Genomic DNA, 9,545 nt, shown 5'->3' with positions numbered 1-9,545 from the left:
CCAGCGTTCTCTTCCAGTCCGGCACAAACCAGTATGGGTGCTAAAGCTTCAAGCGATCACTATGGAAACCCCATCAGGCGGTAACTCATTCTGTCACCTCAGCGGGAGCTCCGCCGTCGCCCTGCCGGTCCCTGCCTGCGACAGACACGTGCGGGAATCAGGCAGGAGCTGGCAGCGGCGGCACGGCGACGGGGTCCCCCAGGGTCCCATCCGGAGCCCGGTGCGGGACCGCGCTCCTCCCTGCCCGCAGGGGGCGCTGGAGCTTCGCCGCTACAGGCCCTCTGCAAGCTGGGCATGGGAGGGAAGCGCCGGGACGGGACTGACGCCGGGCTCTGCTGCACCGCCGCTTTGGAGGACTCGGAGCCCCGGGCTCACCCGCCGGTCCGGTGGCTGCTTCCCCCGCTGCAGGCCCCCGCGCAGTCCCGGTGCCCGGCCGCGAAGTCTCCAATCCCCCCCCAACCATAGAGCCGCTGCGGGCCAGACAGCCGCCTTCACGCCTGCGCAGAACGCGCCGGGTGCGCAGGTGCCGCCCCCCGGCCGGCGCCGCCCTATAAGAAGGGTGCTGTTGACGTCAGCGCTCTCTTCCGCCCGCTCTGCGCTCGCCAGCGAGACAGGGCCATTGCCGCCGCCATTGCTGTGACCCCCCCGCCCCAGAGAATCCGCCGCCATCCGCCACCATGGTGAGCCCCCGCGCCCCGTTGCCGCCCCGGCGAGCTCAGCGGGCACCGCGCTCTTCGTGTCACCGGCGATGGCCGCCCCGTTGGGGAACCCTGCGGCGGCAGGGCCTGCCGTGCCGGGCTGGGCCGCTGCTGAGGGGAGAGGGGTGGGGCTGGCCCCGGCGGGGGGGGGTGGCTCGGCGGCCGCAGCGTGGTCCTTGTCCCCGGTGGTAGCGGGGCCCTGCGCCCGGCCCGCGGGGAGGGCGGGAGCGGCAGTGATGTGGCACCGCGGCGGTGTTGACGTCGGGGACGGGCCTTTGCGGCGGCTGGCGGCTGCCTTATGTAACGCTGCGGCCCGGGCGGGGGCAGCGCTCCGGGCTGTCACCCCCCCCACAGCCGCGGAGCAGCGCCCAAGGGAGAGCTTGCGTTTAGCTGGGGGGCCCCTCATGGTGCTGCAGTTGGGAGGACATTGAGCTGGGTGCTCACACTGCAGGCCTGGGCCCTGCTGCCTGTGATGCCAGTGTCTGCGGTGCCCTTGCTGTGGGCTGGCGTGTAATGCAGGCAGAGCCGCTGTCAGTGCGGCCATGGCAGTTGATTGGGCTCCCTGGAGCTGCCAGAGCTGCTTCTATACATCCCATGTTATTCTCTTCCCCACCTTCTCTCGTCAAGGTGAACTTCACAGTAGACCAGATACGGGCCATCATGGACAAAAAGGCCAACATCAGAAACATGTCTGTGATTGCCCACGTTGATCACGGCAAATCAACCTTGACTGATTCTCTGGTATGTAAAGCTGGAATCATCGCTTCTGCCCGCGCGGGGGAGACCCGGTTCACCGACACAAGAAAGGATGAGCAGGAACGGTGCATCACCATCAAGTCAACGTGAGTGCCCTCCCACCAGGCTCCTAGGTGCTCCTGCAGCATGGCCTGAGCTCAGGGTGGGCTCTGAGTGCTTCACTGATCATGAGAGGGGAGAAGACAGCGGCAGGCTAATTCAGAAGCTCATCTCTTGAGGATTGCTTAATTGAGAGAGCAAGTATTGAGTAGCTTCTGGTGAATCATAGAGCTTCACCTTAGTGGCCTCTGGGAAGTAGATGTACAGCAGGATCTTCAGCCTTCCATGTTAGCCCTGGAACTGCTGGATGTGGCTGGTGCCTGCTGAAGTCCTGTGGAATGCAGTGCAGAGACTGTCTTTGGAGCACCTCTGGTGATGTACCTTGTGGCTGTGTCACCACAGGCAGTTTGATGACCCTGAGGGACATGGAGAGGGCTCAAAAAGGTGGTTGGGCCTTGTAGGAAAAGTGTAATTCCTTGATTGGAAGAAATGGAATCCTCTTTGGGCATTTCAGGTTGTAGAGAGTCACAAGAGGTTATGGTTTCAGAAGAGGTCCTGGTTTCAAAGGACCATGGGAAGGGCAGATTTTAGTTTGTGCTCCTGGTTATCTCCCACGCTGGGAGAGATCCTTAGACTGAGACGCAGCTGTCTGCCTAGAGTAAAAGCCTGTTTCTAAACTGTGAGGAGGGGTAATGTGTAGATAACAATTTGAATAGTTTTTCTTTAATTTCAGAGCAATTTCCCTATTTTATGAGCTCTCTGAAAACGACTTGGCCTTCATCAAGCAGAGCAAAGATGGTTCTGGCTTCTTGATCAACCTGATTGACTCTCCTGGGCACGTGGACTTCTCTTCAGAGGTTACTGCTGCTCTTCGTGTCACTGATGGTGCCCTGGTTGTTGTAGACTGCGTCTCTGGTAAGGGCTTCTGCAGCCATGTGCAGCTGGAGTGTGTGTTGGGCGAGTTTGAAGCCGGGGATAACTGATTCCCCCGTGTTTGGCAGGCGTGTGCGTGCAGACAGAGACTGTGCTGCGTCAGGCCATTGCAGAGAGGATCAAGCCTGTCCTGATGATGAACAAGATGGACCGAGCGCTGCTGGAGCTGCAGCTGGAGCCAGAAGAGCTGTACCAGACCTTCCAGCGCATCGTGGAGAACGTGAACGTCATCATCTCCACGTATGGAGAAGGGGAAAGCGGCCCCATGGGAAACATCATGGTAAGTGGGAGCTGCGAGTGCTGTGTTTGAGCTTGTCTCCTGCAGTGGGAGGGAGCTGGTTGTCTCCTTGGTCCTTCTTTGCTGTCCCAAGTGGAGAAGCAAGAGTAGAGTAATGAAGATGCTATCCTACCCAGACGTGTGCTGGTTTGGAGCTCTGTTGTACTTTCATCTGACATTGCCTGCTAGTTCAGAGCTTAAACAAATAAAGACTATAAACACAAGGGAGCATTTCCTCCCTTTCCAAAGGGGCACTGTTGCTTTGGAGGCCACCTTCTTGCTCACATCATATCTGTGATGGTGGGTGATGTGAGATCCGACGTTCCTGTCCCGCTCTCATCCCACCCCCAGCTCTCTTCCAAAATGGGAGGCCAGTAGGTGTTTGCCATTTCCTGCAACCCAAGCCCTGCTCCTGGGTGGGTTCCTCAGAGCAAACTGGGCTGTGGACTGGAGGCTCTGAGGAAAGGCTCCTGCTTTGTCCCCATTGAGCACTCACCACGTGCTGCAGGTTTTCCTGTACTGCTCATCCTTCCTCTGAAGGACAGGAGTGTTCCCTGCATCCACATCAGGGCAGCTGGTGAGCCTGTTGAAGAAAACCCAGCCTGGTTGCATGGTACAAAGCTGAAATGGTGGAGGTGGGCCGGGCTGTAATTGCGTCCTCAGAGATGGCTGCTCTCATAGAATGGCTCATTAGCCCATTAGTCCTGAAGCTCCACCTTGAACCTTTGTACTCAGTGCTGTTTGGGATGGAATGGGCTGACTGCTGTCACGTGCTGTGGCTGTTCCTCGGTAACCCAGCTCTGCTGTTGGTTCTCTCCCAGATTGACCCAGTGCTGGGCACAGTGGGCTTTGGCTCTGGCCTGCATGGCTGGGCGTTCACTCTGAAGCAGTTTGCTGAAATGTACGTTGCAAAGTTCGCTGCCAAGGGGGATGCCCAGCTGAACGCATCTGAGCGTGCCAAGAAGGTCGAAGACATGATGAAGAAGCTGTGGGGAGACAGGTGAAGATTGATCTAATTCTGAATCAGCTTCGTGTGGCTGCAGCGTGGTAGTGGGAGAGATGGGGAAGGAGGGGCGATGTGACTGTGCCTGCTTAGAGCCCTGGCTCAGTCACTTGACGTGTGTGTCAGCAAAGGAGCTGTTACCCATGAGCAGGAAACCCAGATAATGGGGAGGGGATGGTGATTGGCAACATGAGTTAAGTGTTGCTCTGAAAATGGAGTGATGGGGGAAAGTATGAAAATGGTTTTTAGCAGATCTTTCCTCTGGCCTCAGCAGCCAGAACAAGCCACATATCTGTAGCTGAGCTCTGCATTGATACTTGTCTGACTTGATTCTTTCTCCAGATACTTTGATCCTGCTACTGGCAAATTCAGTAAATCTGCTACCAGCCCGGATGGAAAGAAACTGCCCAGGACCTTCTGCCAGCTCATCCTTGACCCCATCTTCAAGGTGAGTTCCTCGGTGTTTGGCCCAGGCTAGGGCTGTGCATGATGATGGAAAATTTCTTCACTTTGACCTGACTTGTCTGCTTGAAGAAATTGAAACCTCTGACACGTCTCGTTACTCCCTGTGGGCAGGGAAACGGGTGGTGGGTGTTATGTAGGCAGGTCTGTGCCTCTGGGTGGGTTCAACTGGGTGATGAGCAAGGACAGAAATTCTCCTCAGAGAGACATGGTGCTGCTGCAAACTGGGTCAAGGGCAGCATTCATAACTACTGCTGCTGCTGTTCCAGGTCTTCAGTGCAATCATGAACTTCAAGAAGGAGGAGGCGGCTAAACTGATTGAGAAGCTGGACATCAAGCTTGACAGTGAAGATAAGGACAAAGAGGGCAAACCCCTGCTGAAGGTGAGACTGTGGGGAGATGAGCAGTTGTGCTGTTCCAGCTGTGTTAAGTTACTAAGCAGCTCCAAACCCTGCTTGTGTTGGGAGGTGCTGCTGGAGTTGGAAGGTGAACTGCAGGTTGTGAACAGCCTGACCAGCTCTTGCTCCTCCGATCTCTGCTCAGGCCGTGATGAGGCGGTGGCTGCCTGCTGGAGATGCCCTGCTGCAGATGATCACCATTCACCTGCCTTCTCCTGTCACAGCCCAGAAGTACCGCTGTGAGCTGCTCTACGAGGGACCCCCTGATGATGAGGCTGCCATAGGTAGGACGAGCTGCTGCTTTGCTGCTAGATGTCTCTTCACATAAGTGCGCAGTGTTCCACCACCCCTGTGGCCATCTCATTTTCCAGGCACACAGCTTGGTAGCTACTGGAATTCCTGAGTCTGTTCTAGTACGGATCAAACATGCTTAACTAGCTCACAGATTTACTCTGAAGGGCTGAGCTAGCTGACTGGAGAGTAGATAGGGTGTATGCCAAAGGCTCAAGGTGAGCTTTGTATTAATATAAAACATCTCTTGGTGATGTAATGGCTTTAAACTGGCAGGGAAGATTGAGATGAGCTCTTAGGCAGAAGCTCTTCCCTGTGAGGGTGCTGAGGCACTGGCAGAGGGTGCCCAGAGAAGCTGTGGCTGCCCCATCCCTGACAGTGTTCAAGGTCAGGTTGGACACAGGGGCTTGGAGCAACCTGCTCTAGTGGAAGGTGTCCCTGCCTGTGGCAGGGCGTTGGAACTGGATGAGCTTGAAAGTCCCTTCCAGCCCAAACCATTCTGTGAGATCTTTCTCTCTGCTTTGGCTGGCCAGAAGTCAGCAGCCTGGGACACAATAGTGGGCGCAGGTCTTGTGTTGATATTTGGGGGGGGGGAGGGTACAGGGGATGTGTGCCCAATACTACAGATAATACTGAACCAGGCTGACCTCTGCTTTTCCCAGGTATTAAGAACTGTGACCCCAAAGGCCCCCTGATGATGTACATCTCTAAAATGGTGCCAACCTCTGACAAGGGACGTTTCTACGCTTTTGGTCGTGTCTTTTCTGGTCTCGTCTCAACTGGCTTGAAAGTCAGGATCATGGGACCAAACTACACACCTGGCAAGAAGGAGGATCTGTACCTGAAGCCAATTCAGAGGTCAGTCCTGGCTGGGATGTGTTTGGTGCTTCAGATTTATGGTTCTAGTGCTATTTTGAGTCTTTTCTTGCCTCTGAGGTGCTTGGCCCTGGCTTCAAGTCCGATGCTGAGCTCCTGCCTGATGGGACCTTTTCTGTCAGACTTCATTAAAACAGCCTTCTGTCTCACCAGGACCATTCTCATGATGGGCCGTTATGTTGAACCCATTGAGGACGTGCCTTGTGGAAACATTGTTGGTCTGGTTGGTGTTGACCAGTTCCTTGTGAAGACTGGAACCATCACCACTTTTGAGCACGCTCACAACATGAGAGTGATGAAGTTCAGCGTCAGCCCCGTTGTGCGTGTGGCTGTGGAGGCCAAGAACCCAGCTGACCTGCCCAAGCTGGTGGAGGGACTGAAGCGTCTGGCCAAGTCTGACCCTATGGTGCAGGTGAATGTCCAGAATGGTTTTGGGGCCAGGAGGAATCCTGGTGCTGCTGGCACAGGAGGCTTGGCTTTCAGTGGTGATTGTGCTGGTGGAGGTCTTGAATTGAGCATTGGTCCCAGCCCACTGGAGTGGGAGGGAATGCTGTGTCCCACCTTGGAGCGGGACCAGATCATACTCAGGTCAGCAGAAAGAGCATCTAAAAGCAGACCTGAGAGTCAAAAATCAGAGACAATCACTAATGTTTTAGGAGCAAGAGATTTTGTTGCATTGCAGCCAGAAGCTTCACCTGCTGCATTAATGGTCTTTTCAGTGCATCATCGAGGAGTCCGGGGAGCACATCATCGCTGGCGCAGGGGAGCTGCACTTGGAGATCTGCCTGAAGGACCTGGAGGAAGACCATGCCTGCATCCCCATCAAGGTAGAGGGGCTGTGGTGGGCAGAGCCCTTGGCGATCTGCGGTTTGCTTGGTGTGGCTCACGGCTGTTCCCTGCTCTCTGTCACTGCAGAAATCGGATCCTGTTGTGTCCTACCGTGAGACAGTCAGTGAGGAGTCCAATGTGATGTGCCTTTCCAAGTCCCCCAATAAGCACAACAGGCTCTATATGAAGGCCCGGCCCTTCCCTGATGGCCTGGCTGAGGACATCGACAAGGGGGAGGTCTCTGCCCGTCAGGAGCTGAAGCAACGAGCTCGTTACCTGGCTGAGAAGTACGAGTGGGATGTCACCGAGGCCAGGAAGATCTGGTGCTTTGGTCCTGATGGCACCGGCCCCAACATCCTGACTGACATCACCAAGGGGGTGCAGTACCTGAATGAGATCAAGGACAGCGTGGTGGCTGGCTTCCAGTGGGCAACAAAGGAGGTGAGGGAAATCCATCACACATGGGGCAGTATATGTGTAATTCAGAAGTGTATCTTAGGATAAATGGACCGGGGTGCCTGGGTTGAAGGTCTCTTCAGACACACACAACCTCCAGACAAAAACCTTTCTCCCAGCACCGGAGAAATTCCATCACAACAGCATGTACTTCAAATCTGAAAGAGCTTTTCAGAGCAAAGTGGAGCAGCTGGGATAGAAGCTCCTGAGATGAACAACAGAGCTGGCATCCAGAGGAAATGAAGGGTGTGCTGGGAGAGGCTCCATAGGGATCTGGCCTGCCTTACCAATTACTTTCTTGGGACTAGGCAAGAGATGACTCTGAAACTAGGTGGGAACAGCAACAGGAGCAGGTTTTTTCCAGTTTACATGCCAACAACTTGGTGGGTTTTTTCCCATTTATGTGAAAAAATGACTTTTCCTGACCAAATACTTGGGTTGCAGCATCAGAAATGTATGTTGGTGTTTTTGCTGCCAACGTGAGCCATGGAAATGAGGGATGAGGTGCTGGTGGGAACTATTCTGGTGCTTGAAGGCTTCTCTAAGGGGCTGTGACTGTGCCTCAGGCCAGATAGAGCTGGTTTGGAGCTCTTGGGTGAGGAAGACCACTTGATAAGTGGTTCTGGCACTTCCTGCCCTTATTGCTGCTTCCAGGGAATGCCCATAAGCTGAGGCCCTGGATCATCTCCCTGGTTGGGAGCACAACTGTCCCCAGAATGGTGATGGTTGAGCCCTTGCTCTGCTTTTCCAGGGTGTCCTGTGTGAGGAGAACATGCGTGGTGTGCGCTTCGACGTGCATGATGTAACCCTGCACGCCGATGCCATCCACCGTGGAGGTGGGCAGATCATTCCCACTGCCAGGAGGTGCCTGTACGCCTGCGTGCTCACCGCCCAGCCCCGGCTGATGGAGCCCATCTACCTTGTGGAAATCCAGGTGAGGAGCATCTCCTCAGGCCAGAAGATATTGGAGAAGGATGTGGCAGCGGGGTGGCCTGTGGTCCTGACCCATCTCTCTCTGTTGCAGTGTCCGGAGCAGGTGGTTGGTGGCATCTATGGGGTGCTAAACAGGAAGCGTGGCCATGTGTTTGAGGAGACCCAGGTTGCTGGCACCCCCATGTTCGTGGTCAAGGCCTACCTGCCTGTCAATGAGTCCTTTGGTGAGTGGTGCTTCTGGGGGCTTGATCCCAGCCTGGGATGGGGGGATCCTGCAGGTCACTGTCTGACCACAGCCATCATTGGGTCATTTCAGTTAGAAAATACCTTTAAGATCGTCAAGTCCAGCTGTTAATGCAGCACTGCCAAGTTCATCACTAAACTGTGTCCCTGAGCAACACATCTACATGTGTCTTTAATCAATCCAGGGATGGTGACTCCACTGGGCAGCTGTTGGAGTGAGTCCAGAGGAGGTCACGGGGATGCTACACAGGGGCTGGAGCAGCTCTACTCTGGAGCTAGCCTGAGAGAGCTGGAATATGATGATAAGGTCTCCTTGGAGCCACCTATCTCCAGGTTGAACAAGCCCAGCTCTCAGCCGGTCTTCACATGGCTGCCTAGTCTGTCTATGATATTTTTGGCCCTTCTCCTGACCCTCTCCACAGCTTGTTTGTAGAGCATGGACCAAAAGTAGACACAGGTTAGATAGAAACATTAAAGGCAAGGTTGGATGTGGCATGGAGCAACCTGCTCTAGTGGAAGGCATCCCTGCCTGTGGCAGGGGGTTGGAACTGGATGAGCTGTAAGGTCCCTTCCAGCCCAAACCGTTCCATCCCCATCTTGAAGCCCCCTGGAGCGTTGACCCCATCTCCTCCAGCTTTTCCTGTGGGTGTTGTGTTGGTGTCTCTGTGGGTCCCATCTCCTGAGGGTGCAGGTTCTCACTCTGTCCTCTCCCTGCAGGTTTCACAGCCGATCTCCGGTCCAACACTGGGGGCCAGGCCTTCCCCCAGTGCGTCTTCGACCACTGGCAGATCCTCCCCGGGGACCCCTTTGACAGCACCAGCCGCCCCGGCCAAGTGGTGGCCGAGACCCGCAAGCGCAAGGGCCTGAAGGAAGGAATTCCAGCGCTGGATAACTTCCTTGACAAGCTCTAATCAAACTCCTTGGACTCCGGGAACAGGGAAGGGAGGGAATGAATGAAATTAGCAAAGGGGTTTAAACGCTCGTCACCGCCATCTCTTTGCATTAATGAATGGGTTTCATAATGATTTTAAGACTTGAAATGAGGAGGAAAAGGATTAAAAAACAGCCTTATAGGTTTCGGTGTTGCACATGCCTCATCTCCGCCATGGGAACTAAACCATTTCCACTCGGATTTGCCCAATTCTGTATTTATTTGACTCAAAAACGATACAAAGCTGGTTTGGGGGGTAAGGGGGTGTGAATCCATGTAAAATGGGGGGGGGGAAAGAGTTGCAGTGTGATTGTCGGTCGTTACTATCGCCGCCTGTATTAGTGCCACTGGAATTAATAAAATTGGATCATGATTAAAATTGATAAGGGGATATTTGGGGGGGGGGGGGGGATTTTCCGCA

General features: G+C 54.8%; 1 protein-coding gene across 1 annotated transcript; it reads left to right on the top strand.

The window, feature by feature from the left end:
* The first annotated feature begins 545 nt into the window (after positions 1-545).
* EEF2 (eukaryotic translation elongation factor 2) lies at positions 546-9,325 on the top strand. The gene is made up of 15 exons (XM_080633819.1): positions 546-680; positions 1,326-1,540; positions 2,227-2,408; positions 2,495-2,706; positions 3,525-3,703; positions 4,049-4,154; positions 4,438-4,551; positions 4,712-4,850; positions 5,520-5,715; positions 5,887-6,145; positions 6,453-6,560; positions 6,649-7,002; positions 7,769-7,951; positions 8,042-8,174; positions 8,911-9,325. Exons 1-15 carry the CDS (start codon positions 678-680, stop codon positions 9,102-9,104), a joined length of 2,577 nt encoding a protein of 858 aa, XP_080489945.1. The 5' UTR covers positions 546-677; the 3' UTR covers positions 9,105-9,325.
* The last annotated feature ends 220 nt before the right edge of the window (positions 9,326-9,545 follow it).

The sequence above is a fragment of the Psittacula echo genome (assembly GCF_963264785.1).
Source record: "Psittacula echo genome assembly, chromosome: 24".
In the NCBI taxonomy this organism is placed as follows: domain Eukaryota; kingdom Metazoa; phylum Chordata; class Aves; order Psittaciformes; family Psittacidae; genus Psittacula; species Psittacula echo.
Note: the sequence above shows the minus strand (reverse complement) of the source record. Positions and strands in the feature narration are given on the sequence as shown.

Excerpts from the sequence above, each read along its gene's own strand:
- EEF2 (XM_080633819.1), top strand. Across the intron at positions 4,155-4,437 it reads TCCTTGACCCCATCTTCAAG|GTCTTCAGTGCAATCATGAA; the intron begins GTGAGTTCCTCG and ends CTGCTGTTCCAG. Across the intron at positions 7,952-8,041 it reads TCTACCTTGTGGAAATCCAG|TGTCCGGAGCAGGTGGTTGG; the intron begins GTGAGGAGCATC and ends TCTCTGTTGCAG.